This window comes from Anopheles marshallii, chromosome 3, assembly GCF_943734725.1.
Source record: "Anopheles marshallii chromosome 3, idAnoMarsDA_429_01, whole genome shotgun sequence".
In the NCBI taxonomy this organism is placed as follows: Eukaryota; Metazoa; Arthropoda; class Insecta; order Diptera; family Culicidae; genus Anopheles; species Anopheles marshallii.
The window spans coordinates 11,118,818-11,138,815 of NC_071327.1; the positions used below are offsets into that span (position 1 = coordinate 11,118,818).

The 19,998-nt window shown below is 46.1% G+C and overlaps 1 protein-coding gene across 1 annotated transcript; it reads right to left on the reverse strand.

The window, feature by feature from the left end:
• Window positions 1-771: 771 nt before the first annotated feature.
• On the reverse strand, window positions 772-19,961 carry LOC128713567 (dynein axonemal heavy chain 2-like). Its single transcript, XM_053808428.1, has 24 exons — window positions 19,898-19,961; window positions 19,119-19,826; window positions 18,586-19,043; window positions 16,483-18,517; window positions 16,022-16,406; window positions 15,645-15,768; window positions 14,322-14,644; window positions 13,113-14,238; window positions 11,963-12,967; window positions 11,742-11,894; window positions 10,653-11,671; window positions 9,542-10,528; window positions 8,914-9,459; window positions 8,605-8,770; window positions 7,847-8,025; window positions 7,081-7,740; window positions 6,104-7,014; window positions 5,547-6,003; window positions 4,627-5,482; window positions 4,317-4,544; window positions 3,995-4,223; window positions 2,452-2,804; window positions 1,241-1,711; window positions 772-1,167 (listed from the first exon to the last, which is right to left on the reverse strand). Exons 1-24 carry the CDS (start codon window positions 19,959-19,961, stop codon window positions 772-774), a joined length of 13,839 nt encoding a protein of 4,612 aa, XP_053664403.1.
• Window positions 19,962-19,998: the final 37 nt, after the last annotated feature.

Here is a 19,998-nt window from a genome sequence, read left to right on the forward strand (position 1 = left end):
TTAGTACCCTAGCAAACGAGAGAGTTAGAGAGAATTATGTTCATCTTCCATTTTCTATTTAATCCAGTGCTCGTTAACGTTAATCTGTTAGTTCACCACAATTCAGAGATCTATCGTCGATTGTTGAGCTGTTAACTGGGCCGCCATCGCTTTCGCTACTGGTATCAACAACCATCGAGCTTATTCCAATGCCCTCCGTCTCTTCTGTACACCATTCGAGGAATCAATTAGCTATCCAACAACCAATAACGACAGTAAATGTATAGTCCGTTCGAACTGCGATGATGGTGTGTCACTGGGAACACATGCGTTAATGCTTAGAATGGCTATTTAGAATAGACAGCAATGCGAAATATATGTGTTAGGGCCTTACGTTTTGCTGCTTCAATTACACATTAAGGATAGATGCTAGTCACTTAAGATTGATAGTATTACTACACTTATACTTTACCACTACGTATCGTAAGTACGAATTGAATTCTCTGTCCAGTACCGTAACCGGTATGAATGCATTGCGCAAGAAGTCGAGGATACTGTAACGGCAACATCAATCGACAGCAGCCAACAAGTTCATTAATCATACGCACACGGCCAAACCATGAAGCCCTACTACATAAGCTTGTTCCATCTGAATACTTGTACGCGCGCTCCTAGGTTTTAATTACCGAAGGGTACGATTTCTTTAATGAAGTAATTTTTAATAATAAATGAACAATTGGATCGCACTTGAACAAAACTCCCAGCGTGTGTTGTTTGAAGTTTCTTTGCATTCTAATCGTTCAATAGCAGCGCCGTATTAAACATGTTCCAACCCTGTTCGTTCTGTTGCTCACTTACTGCCAATGGAAGGACTAAAATAAAAGCATCTTCACTTCGATCCGAACTGTGAAACACTGGACATTGGTAACATGGCAATGGTTCGGAAATTGCTTCGGCGAACCTTCGAATAGGACGGAAGGCAATCGGTGGCATCGGACAAGTCATCTCCAAAATGTCCGGCAAGACCAGTGTTTGCTTCTCCCAGTCCCAGCTACCATTTTCCAGCTTTAATCCCCAGGCAATGAAGCCATCCTGAATCGGAATACGCTCCAACGGTTTGTTCGTACTATATATCGTAAAATCCCACCGCAGTTCTTCGAAAGGAGTTCCGTACGCTGCAGCATGGTGCTAAGTAACGAAGCAAAAACGCATCACATCCAATCCATCCCGAACCTTGGTAATAACTCTCAAATTCACTTACCTGCAATACAGCGTTTAGGAAACGCTTCGGATCACTGAACCGACCCAACAAAATCTCCACCGGAAGCTGACCCGTTTCGGTCCACCGTCGGAAGTATCCGATGCGTTCTTTTAGCTGCAATATCCAATCCGAAAGTGACACATGAACCACAGTCACACAGGAGCTCGCTTCTGCTTCACCACTTGTAGCCCAACTTTCGGGAACCTTGTTTACCCGGAGTGCTTCTAACAGTACGCTCCATCTGCCGGTATCTTCATCCAACAGTTCGTTCGTTGCACCCGCCAGCATCCGGGACAGACAGTGACAGTCGGATTGCACCAGTGTAAGGACGGTATTGTAGGTGCGAACCTCCGCCAGCAATGCATCCGAAACGGACGTTCTGTTTGCGCCGGCACCTACAATACGGAGCGCATTCTCGTAGTCCAGGTGAGCAGGAAGTGTCGATAAGAGGTCCGAGATTGTTTGCTTCGTCTGAAACGCAAAGGAAAAAGAAAGAAAGCATATCGTTTGTTTTAGGAAGAAAAACTATAACGAAACAAAACGAATGTACACTGGAAGTGTGTGCAAGTCTCTCTATTCCATGCAACTGTACGCTTTTTTGATACAATATTTCCTTTGTGCGTTGTATAGCACTTATGAGTCAGGGGTCGGCAAACTTTTTTCAAATCTTGAACTACAGCATGACTTATATTTGTTTATTTTAACGACAGTTAAAAATGATTCAATTAGATACGAAGATCATTGCTATCTACGTCAATCTAGGTGAGCTCTTCTAATTGTCCTGATTGACCATTTAGAATTATTTTTATCAACACAACAACCTTACGAGGTATAGACCTGCCATTTTTGGCTTTCTTTTACTTTATTTACTCGTAGTCGGAAAGTCAATCCTGCGCACGGCAGATCGGTCCAGATGGAATTTTTTGACCGGTTCTGTGATGTAAAAACCGACACCGATACCTATACACCACAGGGCCGTCCGTTACCCGTAAACAAAATTGTTAATAAACCATTACTTAAAGTACATCTTATAGAACACCTAAAAACTTTAAAAAATAATTAAATTATTAGCTACAAAAAAAAAACAATACATACTAGTGTAAGCTTGTCGACCACTGCCGTTGGACAAATAAAAGAATATAAAATCTCGCCTGGATATCTCCAAGCTTCCCTCTGTAAACGTTGCTTGATGAAGTTGAAAGTGTACTTACGCGCTCATGATCCTGCCCAACGTATGGTTGCTGTTGCTGCTGCTGGGCTGGCCCTTGATGCGATGGGTCCTGTGCCACTCTGGTTAGCATCTGCAGCATGTAGTCGGAGCGTGATTTCAAATATTTAATGTTTGCATTCTCGTGCTGGCCAAAGACATCAATGCCGTCGCGGTCTGGCAGCTTGGTGCCGATGAACTCCACGTACGTTTGGTACACTCCGTCCCGTGGCAACCGGAACCAACCACGTCCAGGCGAAGGTGGCGCGACAGTCGTCGGTGTCAACAGTCGCGGATGGAAGAGTTCCTCCAGATACGTCTCATAGACGCGACGGTCCCAGTGCGATCCGATTTGAGCTAATTGAGATCAATTGAACAAATTTCGATTCCGTTTTAAATGAACATGTTTTCTCTCTTTGCCGCTTATGAAATCATTCTCACTGGTAGTGTATTTTCGCAAAAGTCTACAAAGTCTCAACCATGACATTGACCATCATTGGACGGGTTATGAATGATGCGTCTTAGACAAAACATCTTTCGATCATTAACTTCTGGTCAATTGTTTTGAATGGGACGGCGATTTACGATACACCACACGCGCAACATCAAGAGACCAGCTTAATAAAACCATCATAAACCCTAACCTTCCCCCTATTGCTTAGAAACGACAGCCCTCCACAATAGCTGAGCGCTTGAGTCGACACACTCTTTGGAGCACATCCAATACGTGGAACCAGAAAACCGAAAGGCAAATTTCGACCTCCGTAGATTGATAGACAGCTATCTCGATAAAGTGGTCGGCGGCCAGTGAATCTTTGATGTTTCATGATCAACCATAAACAAGCTGGTGACGATATTGTATTTTTGGCGGTTCATAAAAAGCATCAAACATACAACAGTCACACGATTGAGGGCTTTTCACTTCCTGAGATTACAGGGTCACAGGTTGTCACCTTGGTTTGGCACACAAGTCGTAATGCTGTAAAACCCTTTGCTTAAGGGTCTTCCATTGTCAGGTACTGCTTGAAGTTGGCTTTGAAGTTCAGTGCGCCGAAGAAGATTGAAAGTATAAAGTGTGTAGATTACAAAAAAATGAATAATAAAACTTTATAAAAATAATGTTGACCGACTTAATTCTCCAATTGAGAAAAGGTTGAAAAATTAAATTCTTTTTTCCATATAAATTAAATTTCTATATTCATTGTTTCATTGTTTTTTTGTGAAAATATATACCACTGCCGGTACTGTACTATGATATCCATTGGTATGGGAAGTACACTTTAACTATCAATTTCCAGTTATAATTTATGTACACGGAACGCCAAGCTGCGTTTGATCACATACCACACCGGAACTACAGATTCAACCAGCACCATCCGATCAAGATGTAAACGATATGACCTTTTGCATATTGACCTCGCCTTCTGGCACACTTATGTGTAATTACAGACATTCTCCTCCTTGTTGCAAATGATCTTTAAACAAATTTGCTTAAATATTTCATGCACTAAACCGTAACCCAACCCTTATCGAAGACTTTCACTTACCACCATAGCAAAGCTCCAGGGCGGCACCCTTTATGAACTGCCAGGGCGTCGCATCATGCTGTTGCTCATCCTCGCCCTGATCCAAACCGTGAAAATCGTCCTCGAGGCTAACGTCCGCACTCGAGGCTTTCGCGTTTGTGCGACCACCCTTGCCACGATGATGCCGTGGGTCGGGAACTTTCTTCACGAGCAACTTCTCCAGCCCGTACGAAAGAAGGCTCTCCGCCAGCTGGATGCAGCGAACAAAGAAAGGAAAACAAAGTAATTACATATAGAAGAATGCGAGCCAAATGGGATACAGCCATTCTACCTAAACACCTACACAAAAATCATTGTTGACAAACTGGTAAGACTCGTGCCATCCCAGTTGTTGAAAGTTGTTCCGTTCGAGCAGTAGACCGTGCAGAAAAGCCATCGTGAACAGCAAACGCTTGTAGTGTGTCTCGGTGGTGGCGACGTTCGTGGAACTTTGTTTCATCGCTGCTGTCGATTTTTTGAACCGTCCCTCACCGATCTCGTCGTACAGATTTCCCATATGATGCTTAATACCCTGTGGGGAAGATGAAAAGCAATGCCAAAAACACGGTGATTGACAGTTTCTGTTCGGCTGGTGACGTTCGCTTTAACAATACCTTTGGTTCCTCGTATGCCAATTTGATGCAGTTTTGCAAAACTTGCAAGGGCAGTGCCTCGTGTGCCTTGGTGCTAAGCCACAGGCGAAACTTGGAGTTGAGATTATTGCGCTTCAAGAACGCCACCACGTGGGACAACTGCTTCAGGAATGTTTCTGAAAGATGACAATCGCTAATGTACAGCCATGATTCATCCATAATGCTTCGCTGGAGCAGACCAACGAACGCTTCTATCCGGTCGTCAGTTATGGCCAGTGTCTCGAAACATTTTTTTCCTGCTGCCATGGACGAACCGTGAGATTTTCGAGCCAATCGCTCTAGCTTCGCAAGCGGATTGGAATTTCCCCGCAGAAGCAGTAAAATAAGAGTTTGGGAGGTAGACTCCTGAAAGGCATCCTCTAGTGTACCCACGGGAACATTTACGTATTTCACTCCCAATGTGTCTCGTGTGAAATCATTCATACAACTTTCAATTCGGTCCAAGCGTAAGCTCCGCACGATGAGGTACTTTTGGAACTTTTTCAGATTTATCTCCCAATTCCCGGGGAGTGGCGATACTTCCGGCACCGAAGAAAGATACCACTGTTTCCATTCATCTGGTAGCTCAGCGAATGATTCCATTATACCGTGAAACCCTGGAAGCCGATCCAAATCGGTCAACTGATCCCAGTGCGTGTCGGTTAGCCAAATACGGCAAGGATTTTCCATCTGTTCCTGGCGGTCGATTTTGCCCGCCCCGAATATCAGAAAGCGAAACTCTCGTGGACTCATCGCTTCATCTGCGAACAGTAGCCGTATGCACAAGTAGAAAGCGAAAAGCTTTCTATCATTTTCAAACAGCCCGCGCGAAACAATTCTGTGGGAAAGTGGCAGTGGTAAGATCATTGTTTCGAACATTGTTTCGTAGTTGAAATAATTACCTAAACACATTGAAGGAATGATAATCGTCGATCCGACGCTTTCTCTCCGCAACCTGCTGCACGCGTCCGCTTCGTTCGAGAGAAATCAGGAACAGAGATTGATACCATTCCAAAGAGTAGCGATAGAGGGGATTGAACAGTTGTAGATCACCAAGGACGAGAAATAGCAATGCTGAACGGGCAGCACAAGCACGGTAAACTTCGCGTGAATTTTCGATCTCACGTCGGGTCTGTTCTGCTTGCTGCAATCCACTCGAAACCGTTTCGAACGTTGCCCGAGAGCTTTCCAACACATGATACAACTCTTCGTCTTCTAGCAGTGGCGTTTTACTTTCGTTCAATATACGCAAAATCTGTTCCTCAAGGTCCACAAGCGTTTTCTTGTTTTGCACTATCGTCTGTTGCAGTAGTTCCTTGCGTTCCTCGAGGGAAGGATTTTCACTTTGTACTAGTAATCCTGGAAAAGAAGATCACAGATGGTAAAAACCCGTTCGGTGATTTACGGTTTTAAGCTCATTTCTTGCATGCCCTGATTTTTAACACCCAATCACACTTACCCAACAGTTTCATTTCCAATCCCTCTGCTCCCAGAACAAAGCTCAACTGATTCACACGCTTCAACAACGCACCCGACATACGTAGCGACTCTAGTCCAACCAGATACAAGGGATGCGCCATTACGCCAGAATGATTTTTTTCGCGACACTTTACACAGGATGCCACCACTGAGTCGCGCAGTGGGAACAGTTCATCCAACTGACACACGTTCTGACGGTTTATATTTTCCACCATAAGTGGTTCGTGCCGTTCAAACGTTTCCACCAACATAGACTCGCAAATTTCGTCATCAAAGTCAACCAACTTGACGCGCCCTTCCAGTTCCGCAATCAACCACTTCTGGGCTTCTTCCTGTGGATCAACAATCAACCCGACACGCGTACTTTTCATCAAAATGGTTGCATTTTCCGCGGAAAAATCATCCGGCGGAAGACCATTCTCGTGCCATCGGATCAACACGCCCGGATCGTAAAAATAGGCAGCCAGCGAGAATTGTCGGGTGAAGGGAGTATCCAGCGTTTCCAGGTCGATTAACCACTGCCCAAGAAAGTAGGTACGTGTTTCGATATTCACCGGACCGAGGTAGGTTAGAAAACCGGCCGCTAGCAATGTGTCGCCGATCAGTCTCGCGTAACTAGCCTCAAGTTCGGTCTTGGTCGCTAGCCAACGGATACGTTCACCGGCTAAATTATCCACCAAATTGCGAGCGCGTTTCAGTTTGATTGCCATTTGGCGTGCTGTTTCTTCCAGCAATTGCTTTTCGGCAATCTTTGCATCGTACTCGGCGCGTAACAGGGCCAACTTTTCCGCCAGCTCAATCAGCTTGCGCTCAGCAGCAGCAAGTTCGTTCTGCTTCTCCAAAAGCGACGCATTAGCTTCTTCCATTTTACGAATTTTCGGACCTACATATCTACATACCAATAGAAGTAACGATTGAAACTATTCACAAGTTGGAAGTGCATATTTGCTCACTTACTTGTAGACTTTGCCGTAATTCTCTATCGCACGTACCCAGAGCATCAACGACTTGGCCGCCTTAGAGACAGTTCCTACCTTATCCGGTTCCAGTTCTGGATTACGAACGTAGGCGCCTATTGTTTTGAGTGTCTTCTCAGATATATTGTTCCGATCGAATCCTTTAAGCGTGTCCAAGAATTTCTGCTCTCCCAGCTGACGCTTCGACTCCACCCAGGTAGGCTCCTTGCCGAGCAGTATCATCACCGCCTCCATTACCAACTCCACTTTCGTCGGAGGTCGGCTGTACGATTTAATCTCGTTCATGTCCTTCTTGTTGAGTGAATCAAGAGCAGCAACAGCCGCATTCAGTGCCGGCATCGCTCGCTGCAAATCTGCTCCAGCAACCTCGGCCAACTGTTTGCAAACGACCTCTTCTGCGCCGATCTTTACGCGCTTCACCGACACTTCTTCCGTTTGTTCGTCCGCTTCCTTCGTTTGGCGACCGATTTCCTCCAGAAACTCGTCCAGTTGCTCCTGAAAAAGCGCTATCTCACGCTGACGTTCCACTAGCTCCTCGGAAAGATTCGCCACCTTTAGCGTAGCATCCTCGATGCGTTCGATACCGACACGGAACTTACGATGAAGGGCCAGTAACTCGAGCCTTTTTTCACGCAACACTCTGAAAGAACGCAATCACAAGGGTACCAGGAACGAAAGGAGCTCACAAGATAAGACATTCAAATTTATCATTCACTCCCCGAAATCACGTCGTGGACGAAACTGACCTTTCGAATGTATCAAGCAACTCGAAATACCAACTGCAGGGTGCAATTATATTTCGCTTAGCGGCGGTTGGCAAAGTCGCCTCCGTTTGGACGGCATAATGTATGCGGAACAATAAATCATGCGTCGCAATCTGGAGCCGCTCCTCGGTACTCTGGACCAAGCTTTCTCTTCTTCGGGCCTGTGGATGACATGGCAGAAGATCATGTAGTGCGATGGATAATTTGCTTTAAAAAATGCACATTGTTAGCCAAACGGCAGTACCCTTTGCAGAGTGCAGGATAATAACTCAATTCAAGGCGCTGAAAACTAAGACCGGTTCGTGATGACATCCAAACCATCTGGTAGCGATCACAAACTACAACCAACTACAACATACCGCCCTTTCATTTTTTGCAAACATGCTTAACAGTTCCCCCATCCCACCAACGACCGTGTGCTGTCAACATGAGTTTGTTTGCTTAATTAGTCGTCTCCGTCGGTGGCACAATGTTTCGCGATTTCCTCGTTGACTGCAAAAAAAAATCTTCTTAAGTAACAAAAAACTGCATTTGCATACCCGTAGGGAACATTTTTTCTTCGTTCCCTTTTCTTCTTCAAGGGTATGCTCAACATTTTGGTTGATCAGCTCCAAATGCAACATTCAGAAGCACATTTTTACACGTTCCACACCACCAGCATGGCGAAACAAGGAACAAGGCAAGACGCGCTAAAAGAACACTAGGCTGCTGTGTTTGGGAGGGTTGAAAAAGGGTCTTACCTTCTTGGCTGTATCGCCAGCTTCCGCGCCCTGAATGGGTACGTTGAGTGGAACGTTCTTGAGCAGGTACTTCTTAGAAATCTCCAGTAGCGACGCCTCCGGCCAATCGTGCATACAGTCCACAGTAAGACCACGCGCCAGCGAAGGATAGCGCTGAAGAATAATTCTAAAATGCACCAACGACCAAAACGGGAAGCGCAAACAAATGCGTTTTGTTACCGTGACAATGAAAGTGAAACGTTGCCTTAAGACTGCTACTGTGCTACACCACATCAAGGTCAAGAAGTTACACATTTAAGAAGCACGAACCTGAAAGCGGCTACTTCCAAAGGTAAGCACAGGACAAAGTGTAAATTGCTCCGTACTTTCTGCCAGTCAACTGTACCCGTGTCGTCCGTCCCTTCTGCTGGTATTTTTCTTTGCTCGCTTGTGTTGCTTTCGCAAAAAAGCACGCCTAACTCTTCGCCGGCTATTATTCCACCGAGCAGCTCCATTAGTCGTTCATTTGGTTCCGCTTCTACGGTGTCGTCGAGATTCACCATCACCAACACCATACCCTGCTGACCCAGACACGCTTGAAACAGTCTCGAAAACTCACTCTCAATCGCTTCCGGTTCATCTCGAGCCTTTACTTTTAACCGATGAAGAGTGATCGGTTTGTACGTGGAAAGACGGGCTGCGAATTGACATGCCACGGTTCTACCGCCACCGGGATGACCCATGAGTATCATGCCGCCCTGACCGAGTCGAATGCTGCGGAGCACTTTCGTCGTGTGTTCTATGGCTTCTCGGTGGATGATGAGGTTTTTCGTGGAATCATCGGAAACTTCAATCCATCGCTCTTCGACGCGGGTTCTAGAAGGGTAAGAATGCGTAGGAATGGTTAAAATCAAATTTCTTCCGCTTGCTCTCCAAACTGGTTTAAAGCTCAAATTACATCAATTGATTAACATCCCGCACGTCTTCGTAGGGATTCTTGTTCGGCTTTCCGTGCATCATGTCGGTAAAAATTGGACTCTGATTGTTCGGACACAATCCGTGCAGTGTAACCTCGAAGTAGCCCGATACGGTTTCGTTAAGCAGCTCGTAGAACCTCCTGTGATCTGCCCGTTCCAGCCTATCCCACGATTCCCGGTAACATTCGTGTATCCACAGCCGCAGTAGCTGTGCCTTTTCTGACAGATAAGCATCCCGACCGTCAGCGCCCAGACAATGGCACACCGAACGGACTATGGCTGCGATTGTCTGTAGTGAAAATTGGTACCGTAACCGTGTCGGTGTGGGCGCAAGTCTTCGCGTGAGGCGCCCAACAAAGTCTACCGTTGCTGGCGCCAGCAGTCTGAGCACGGAGCCATGTTTTGCTGGCTCTACCAGGGTTGACAGTATCATATCGGTGAAGATTTGTCCAAGCTGTTCCTCGGCCGGAGGTGTCATGACCAGGAGATGACATTTGTTTAACAAACATTGCATGTTGGCAGGGGTCGGCGAGTGACAATAGCGGAGGCGCATGGCGAGTAGCGTTTGACATTGCTCTATGCACATTGAAGTGGACGATTCGTACCACCCGGCTGAAACGCTAAAGCCTCGGATAAACTCATCCACCGCATATGGGTTCGAAGGAATGGTATGAAGATCGTCAAAAAAGCAAACCATACGTTTGCGTTCCGCCGGATATAGACGATTTTTCATGATCTTCAGCGCATGACATCGTAAACGTTTGCGAAGTTGAAGGGGCGTTGTTCTTTGCGTTAGAACGATCCTCATCGAGGCCCATCGTTCATGCTCCAACTCTGATAAAATGGCCTGCACAAGAGCCGTCTTTCCAACAGCCGTCTCACTACCTAGAAGAACGGGTGTTCCATTTCTCATCAGTGCCTTTACAAGAAATTCATAAGCGATCGTGAGGGGACTTCGTACGTATGCGCTGCACGAAAAGAGGAAACAGAAGGATGATAACATTTCCATGAGGGGCGTCACTTCCGCAATCTGTTGAAAGTAATCTAGATGTCCGATTGTCACTTCGGATGAGGGATACCTATTTGACATACCAACGATAAATGTTCCGACTATCTCCGTTGCCTGATCTTTCCAACGTTTCTGTGGGTATCTGGGGCAACAGTTTTGAATCCCACGACCGCCACGTGCCCTCGGGAAGGTCAACATACAACTGGTAAACGTTTCCCTTTAACGGGTACCCCGCCTCGGGATGCTGCTCCCGGAGCAACAAATCATATTTACTCCGACTACCTTCATCATCCATCGAACCACCGATGGACCAAACGGCGCAGAAAAAGAACACCTTCACCAGTGCTTCCGACCACTGCTGTAGCGTCGTCTCACCGCTCTCCGGGCGCCATATTTTGCTCATATCAAATGGCGCTAGCAGACTGTCACACAGCTGGCAGAATGTACGTACCAGCGCCACATCGCCGACAGTTGCAATTGTTTGGCATTCGTGACGGCGGAACGAAAGAAGGGATTGCATGTTTTTCGTCACCAGTTCATGTAACTTCTCACGCAACAGGATCTGAGGCTTCTGCTCCAACCAAACCTCTACCACATCGATCCAACCGAGATCATCGTTACCGATGTGGACTAGAGCGAAATGTGACACCGTCGAGGGCGTCATCGTATGAAGCGGACCAACGCACTCGACGATCACTTTCACGCCACGGTCAGGGCCATCGGTCGTCATCTGCGTAAAATCGTTGCTCATATAGTGCCCGGAGCGGGCTAGCTGGGCGACGCAATCGATCCATTCGCCGCACGGTACGCTATCGAATATCAAACACTTTCTACCGATGCACTCACTGCCAGACGGAGAACGCAAGCTAGTCAGTATGATGTTGTCTAGCCATTCCCGGTCAAATACACCAGGCTGCGCGGACTTTCGTAATGTGTTGGGGATAAGGCGGTACGATTCGTAGGCGGGCTTCGCTATGCCCAGGGCGATATCAATACAGGCACTCTTGCCCGTTCCAGACATCCCGGTCACCATTATCGGACGGCCCACTGCAAGAAGTGACTGATGCAGCAGCAAAACCTTGTCAATCATACGATCTGAAAGCTACATAAATTATTAAAACAATAAGATGTGACTGTGCTCCTTAGATTACGGATGAAACTGCCATGATTACCTTGTATTTCAATGCTTTACTTTGATTTCGCACCATGGTTATGAGCTCTTGGTCAGCGACTGACGAACGGCCATCAAACTCGCCGTAAACAAGACACAAATTACGATAACAATTTTGCATTTCTTCATCTGTAATACTACCTTTATACGTATTCTGAAATACAGACGGAACCTAGTAGATTTAGGACTGTTATGCGCTAATAATGTTATTTAAACACTTACCACAAATGCGGAAAGGAATGCTTGCTTCTCTACACTCCATCCTTGTACTGTGACGTCATTCGTTTTGCAGATGTTTACCGGCGGGCTTAGTTTGACAGATCGCATGTTTACAATTAGTTGTTTTAATTTCCGCAACGAAAATGTTCCTCTCGATACTAAGTTCGGATTCGTAATCTTCATTTGACAAAGAAAAAGTTCGATTAACTTAGCAATCAGTGTGCAGTGCTCACATCCAGCCAGCCAAAGCCAAGATTCGATCACTTTCACTCGGTCAACGGTGGTTAAATAAACGGGCCGGTATAGTGTTCTGTCTAGTTCCTGCGTCATCTTCTTGCTGGAATGCAGACTACCGGAACTGGTAAGTGCAAACAACTGAAATCGTTCTCTTGATACATGCTTCCGTTTAATCGTAACTGGTTTTCGCTGTGCACTTATCGTTTCTCGTACATGATCACTGATTTGAGCTACGATAGCATTCGACAACCGCTCGAAGCATCTAAACACTAGCCATCCTCTGACCATTCTAACACCATCAACCATGCGCATTAGATTCTCCATGTGAGAATTTTCATCACACTCAATTGTGAGGAGGAAAACACCAAGAGCGTGTGCTAAACTTTCCAACAATACTTGTCGTCCACCACAACCGCCAGATGTACTTAGGAGCAGTGGAATTTGTCGAGATTTCAGCGCATGTATCGTTGCCATGCGAGCCCGCTCGCTGACAGGTGTGAGCAGCATAGGTTCGGTGGTGCGTTTGCATTCGTAACCGTAGGAAAAGCGTGCATCAAGCAGCTGCATAATACACTTACGGCCTGTTGTATGCCAGTACGAGTGCAGCTGGGAAATCCACTCGAAGGATTCCAATCCGTGCAGCTCCTTTCGACGACATAGTCGCTCGATCAGATCACGCGCGTTCAGCTCAAGAACCAGCAAATCGTTCAGCTTCTTGCTTTGCCACTGTTCTTTGTTTGTGCAAGCCGAAGCCGTCAATTCTTGAAGTAGCTGACAAAGACCAAGACGAAATGCGAATGAGACATGAGTATTTGACTATAAAGCCTCAATATTTATGCCCAGATTTGCTTGAATGCGTCCCATATTGGTTCGCGGAACAAAATCGTAAAAAGGGTAGCATTAATGGAAAACATACCTTAGTGTGCAATGCACGCAACATTTTCAACGGTTTTTTCTTGCCGAGCAGACTGCACTGCACCAAGGCATTCCTGGTATGCAGAGTGTGCTGCAGCTCGGCACTCTTCAGACATAGCTGCAACGGCCAGCTACGCAACCACCCGGACTCCACCCGTCTAAAGTAGCCCCGCCGTAAAGCGGTATGACATGTCGACAATAAATCTTGCATCGCATCGTGGATGTGACACTCGAGTACGTTCATGAATTCAGTCACACCATCCGGTTCTCGTACTGGATCGGGAGGAGATCCAACGAACGGTAGATACTCCATGTCCCGAGTGTACACCCCACCAATGCTTGGGATGTTCTGTTTTCCCCGTTCTAGCAGATGAAACCGTGTAACATTTTCGTACAGGATCGGTAATGATTGCTCCAGCTGTGTGTAGTTCAATGGAGCTGAGATCAAACGGACGAGTTGGTTGTCCGAGAGCAGATAAAACCGCGGGAAAATTTCACGCTGTTCGCACAGAACATCATTCAATGCTTTAGCTTGGTGATTGAGCCGCTTGCGAACGGACTCAAGTTCACCGATGAATTCTTGTCCTACCGGGCACACGTCCTCCACGAGTCTCGCAGTCGAAATGTAGCGCATCAGTTCACACCATTGAGCGAAACATTTTCGAAATCCATCGTTGAAATCATCCATCTTGGAACCGCGCGCAATGCCTTGGGTGATTCGATGCAGCTCGTGCAGCGTTCGACACTCGTACTCCATGCGCATAATTATCTCCAACATCTCCTCCAGAAGTCCCAGCGTGTGCTCCCAATAGTCGATCAGCGATTGGAACGGGTGCCGATGGGGCGATCGTCGTAGTCGATTTATGATCCCAATGTTATCCGCCAGCGTGGTGAAATGGGTGCCAGGGCTGCGTAGCTCAAGAAATCCGGCCCCATTTGCTGTTTGGCGAATGTTGAATTCAATTGCCCGGACTCGTACGGCAATCGCTTCCAGTTCTAGCTCTACCTCGTGTTCCTTACGTGCGGCAAAGCACAGATCTAACAGCTCTTCCTCGTAATTGTACAGTTCCAGCACGGTCATAACATGGAAACTGCACTGTGACCCTGGTAATTCGCTTGCCCCCTCGCTATACGTTATCCAAGCGAAATGACAACAAATGAAATTTTCTTGACAATACGTTACTGTAAAACAGGGGTCTTCTATACGCACCATTTCGCTATTTCTGTTACCTTGAGCCAGTGACGCTGTTGCATGAAGGAGGCCCGCATCGTGCACACGATCGTAACCGTGATGCAGAAGTGTGAAATTTCTTCACCCACGCGCAAGAACACATCAAACGTTTCCTGTCCAATAGGACCTTCAGCAAGCTTGTCGTATGTTTGTCGAAAGTGGCCTGACAACAGGTTCAGTTCGTTCTCATCCGCTGTACGATAGCTTTTGGCCATTATACGATCCCGTTCGATCCGCCACTCTTGTACTAGCATCCAAACAAGACGTAGATTTTCTAGCTTGGAACGAATTTCTTGCAGAGCCTAACAAACAAAGATGGTGAATGTTCCGCCGTTTAAAGGTGGAATTATTTCTCAGAAAATCGGTCTATTTATTTGTGTAGTTAGATCCCGGCGTGATGTCATGTTTGGTGATTTGTTTAATTGTTGGAATTGAACTGCATTTTTCTTAGGATAGTGTACACGTTCAGCAGAAATGCAAGCACGTTGCCTCGTTTTCAGGCATGTCAAACTCGGTGTGAAACTGCTTGGATACATTTTTGTTGTTGTTATTAATCAAACGTTGAAAATGAAAGTGATGATACTCAAACGATAAAAGTGAGTAAAATTGTTAATTTATGTAAAAATATCTCGCGAGACTAAGCTGCATCACGTGCTCAGCTTGGATTTTTGGAGGGTTTAACTGCAACCCGTAATGATTTCAACGAATGTAAAGCTACGAAAACTACAAATTTTAAGATGAGTTTTATTCAAAACCAGTTTGATATGCCTGATCTAAATTAACGTTTTGATTCACATTCTAAATCGGAAGGGCCAGAGTAATCGCGATGACCAATTTCTCAATCAACACATGAGGTTAGACATCTTACAACAAGTGAGCAAAGAGTGTTTTCTTTCGAAGGAAAATTAAAAATCTAAAAATAGACAATGACTTTCCTCTTGTTGTTGGTAAACATATAGCGTCCCTGAACGATTTTCTACAAATCAATTGAAGGTTACGGACACACACTGTCTAACTGAACGAACGAAACGTTCGCCATTTAGCAAGTATAAATGAATCTTTGCCAACGGCGTTCCTGATTGAATCAGCCAAATGCTGCTCTGTTGATGCGGGGAGTTCCCGGCCATTTCGTACAAGGCGGCATGCAATCGATCTGCTCGTCTGCTTGCACTTTACCCCCAGAACAATGGCATTGGGAAATAATGCTTCATGTGTGTTGCACACCGCAACAAGAAGTGGGATGGGATCAGGGTAGTCATGTATAGCAAAGAGAAATAAAATAATGACCATAACAGAACTTACGGGCAACCGCACATAATCGACACCGAGCAACCGCATCCGTTCCTCGATCTCACGCTCGCGGCGTTCTAGCACTTCCAATTGCATCATTAAACGGTCAATTGCTTCGAATGCTTCGTCCGGAGTCCTACGGGATGAGAATGAGAATGTGAAGGAAATGCTTGCCCATCAGTCACAACATGAAAAGCATAGAGAAGCCTTTTTGCTGCCTCCCCAAAGGCTACGGCTAGACTGAACTCCAAAATATCCCGCTTTGTGCTCTGCTTCAAGCTGAGCCATTAGATGCGCTGCTAGTGGCCTCATAAAACCCTTAGACGTGCTCGTCAATTTCATGTCCCCTCTCTGCACTTCCTTTGTCCCTTGCCCAGATTTACGCTTACGAGTCTTCCGAAGTGGGCATTTCTTCTCGTAGCATCTTCAGCATTTGCAGTGCATCCACCTTGAGCGCATCGGCCGCTCCGGTCATCGACAGCTTGAACTGATCCTGGTAATTTTCTATTTGCTCTCGAATTTCTTTCAAATCTGATTGATACTGTGCCCAAATGTGGTCAATGTTACGGCGCAATTCGTACGCTTCCGGTAACAAATCGGCGACATACTTTTCCAACACCACGAAGTACTTTAGAATTATTCCAATTTCTTGCTCTTTCTCTGGCAGCTCGTCGAAGCAGATCTGGTAGCGTTCCTCAAGCTGCTTCAACTCAATCACTTCCATCGGCTCGTGACGTAAATCTTCGATGTTTTTCTTCAAAATATTGTTAAAGTCTGTAAAGAAGGACGAACACATATTTTTTTAATATATCACGCTGTTCGTCATTCAGCATCAGGTCCCGATACTTACCAATAATTTTCCCATAAGCGATACATTTCAAATACTCGATGTAGTTTGTCTGCCACTCGGCAATGTGAGTTGTGAGAGCGTACTTGAGCTTCAGTGCGTCTATTTCCACCGAACGACACACAACAAAATCGCCCTGCGTTGAAAGTTGGTTCTGTAGCTCTTCGAACTTTTCGATATTCTTCTGGAATGCTTCCGACGTCATAGCTGTTAGTTTGAAGCGCTCGATAAATGCTGCCTTATCTACGCCATAGAAGGGCCTAAATACGTTCCACTTCGATTGATAGGTCCGCAAGAGCCGCACCGTATCATTGATTACTTCGTCAATAGATCTAGTGATTTGGATGTAGTCGGGATGCTCAAGTAGCTGTAAGTAGAAGCTACGATCACCATTATCCAGCTGATAACGACGGGCCATACTAGGTACAGGTCGGATCGTCAGACAGACCTCCTCAGTAAGGCGTCTTAATGTCTGCTCTATCGCTTCCACCGATGGTTCATACACGGCGCCTTCTTTCTTCAGTAGAATCTCTATCATTAGCATAGGATTTGAGTGAGCATTCTCGAGTGACGTTTGGACACCGCGTAGCGTGTTTAAGGTGCAGGTGAAAATGGCCGCCCTAAGTAGTTTATCAATTTTGTGCAAATATTGTTCCCAAATCGTCCCCATCTTGCGTATGTTCGAACCAAGACTGTCGTACACGGTGAAAATGTTCTGGCTTACTTCTGTCAGCACCTCGAGCAGTTCGGTGAACACCGTCTTCTTCTGCTCCGCTACGCTGTTCATGAGCTGCGTCATATTGACCGGATGTTGTTGTTCAAGACGCACAAAAATCATGGCATAAATTCGTTCTACCAGTGATGATATCTTGTGATTTTCGCGCTTGTACAACTCGATCAGGTCCAGCAGTTCGCGCACATTCACCACATATCCCTCTATGAACTCGCTGAGATCTTCCTCCCAGGTGAGTTTGCTCCGAAGCGGTTCCAGTTTGCGCTCCGTTTGCTGTATCATGGGCTTGAAAAACAAGCGCTCTTTGTCCGATATGGACGAAACGACACCATTGAAGTACAGCACCAACCGGAGCACATTGTCAAATGTCAGCCGGGTGTTTTCGTGTTTTTCCAGATCCAGGCTCATTGGTACATTTACGCCCAAGGTTTTAAAGTAGTACGCTTCGTCAAAGAGCACAAGTAGGCGACGCTCAATGTTCACCTCGAACAGCCCCGGTCGCAGATTACTACGACAGATGAGATTTCGCTGATACCAGGACGCCATATCGGTTGTGATCGATTTGTTCCATGATTCGCTGAAGCCTTTCAGGGCCGCCTTTACTTGCTTTTCACAGGCTTCGTACAGGGCCAATACTTCCTCCTGCTGGGGATACTCCGGGAAAAAGCGACAATTGACTATCAACGTGCGCAAATGTGTCAAATGATCAAATCGCATCTTCAGCACAGCGTACCGTCCCGCATGGGGAGGCAACAGTGCCGGGTATTCTGTTATACCAGCGGATATATCCTTCGAAAGTTGCATTATCTCCTCATTGAGCATACTCCACACTTCACCGATTTTGCGCATGAAACTTTCGCGAATGTTTTCTCGCTTGTAAAAGTTAAGCAGCGTCACGAGTACGTTCAGTTTTTCCTCCAAATTTTCCGACATCAAGAACACGTTCGAAAGCAGGTTTTCTATGATGTCATCTAGACTCTTTAGCATTTCTCGAAACTCGCCAATGTACCGATACCAGTCCTTATTGTTAATGTCCAGTATCGTACTACCGACGGATTCGATCGTTTCTAGGGCGTTGTGGAAGATCTTCTCTACCTGATCACAGCGCCGTTCAAACTCTTGCGCATTGTTGCAAAAGAACCGGTACGAGGTGTAGGCCGTACTTTCCGCGTACTTGCCAAAGATTAGCATTGCGTCACAGATTTCCAGAATGTCGTTCAAACGCTGCAGGAACGCATTGATGCGATTGAAGATAGCGGCATAGTCCAGATTCCAGGTGAACTCCCCCTTAAAGTGCTCCAACATCTACCGGGTTGTAGAAAGGGTTATTTTCAGTATGTTATTTTACAGATTGAAAAACCTATAGCAAGTACCTCCTCGTAGATGATCTTATACGATTCACAGCAGTTAATTTTCATTCGGCAAACCTCAATGCCATACCGGGGCGCTCCTGCCAGTATACGATCAATATCGATGCCACGCATGCAGCATGCTACGATTTCGTTGCTTAGATACAGAAACAGTTTCGTGATGCTTTCATCCCTATTGAGATAGTTCGAATCTTGCCCGATGAAGCGTATGATGTGCATGACGTAGATCAGCTGCGAGCAAAAGTCATCCGCCGTCTCCAGAGTTCCGATCGCAAAGCACGGATCCACCAGTAACTTCAGAAAGGGAATATTAGATTCCGCTATTTCGATTTCCTTGTCCAGATCTTCCAGCACGTCCTTGAGATGTTTTATGTAGAGCGATTGAGCCAGTTCTAGTATGCGAACTATGTGCTGCACATTGGGTCCCTTATACTGCAGTCTTATAGCCGAAAGTACTTCATCTGATATGACGGAAGAGGAGGAATACAAAATCAGTAAGCACGGTGTCCCGTTGAACCCCTTTCTATCATACTTACGTCTATAAAGCCAGAAGCTATACTCGTCCGAAGGGCATACCAGATCATCCGGAACGAAATGTTGCGTATCGCTGAGTGTTGCTCGTATCTGCCCAGTCCAATCAATCACCACCGCCTCAAGACGCTTTATCATCGATCGATTCAACACCACCTCCTGTATCTCCATATCGCTTCCCTCGCGCGGTACGTACAGTAACGTAAAGCCGGACAGCTTATAGTGTAGCTCCGTTAAGTACGTCATGAACGCATTGAAGCCATTGATCATGTTCGCCTTTACATTTTCCGACCAGTCCACATTCGACAGTATCATCGGTCCGTACACTTGCTCTAGTTGAACTAGCAACGAACCTTCAATATCACCATGGAGCGTCCCGAACAGGATGTCATCGTGGAAACACTCAAGCACATTAAACAGTTGTTCCGGTTCACGCATAAAGTACATCAGATCGTTGATGGGACACAGCGGGAACGCTAGCGAAGCTGACAGTCGGTTGCCATCGTAAAAGATAAAGAGTAGCGGATTGTTGGCATCGGTCAACCATAGTTTGATCGTTTCGGCCACTTCTTCGTTGAAATCATCATCCTCGTAGTCGAACAGGATAATCATTCCACGAATGAATCCCACCAACGTTTCCAAATCCTCATCGGAGTATGCCGGTTTGTCCACCTCTTCCACTGCTTCGACAACCTCTTCCACCACCTTTTTGCCTTCACGTTGAACACAAGATTATCAAATAAATCGGATGTTTTTTTTTTACAACCACTGCAATAATTCTTACCTTCGTCGCTAGAGTCAGTAAGGCTCGAAATTTCACTCATATCTCCTTCGTGTTCGGTCGCCATCTTTCTTGCGATTTGCTTCCGCTTTCACCGTCAGTTG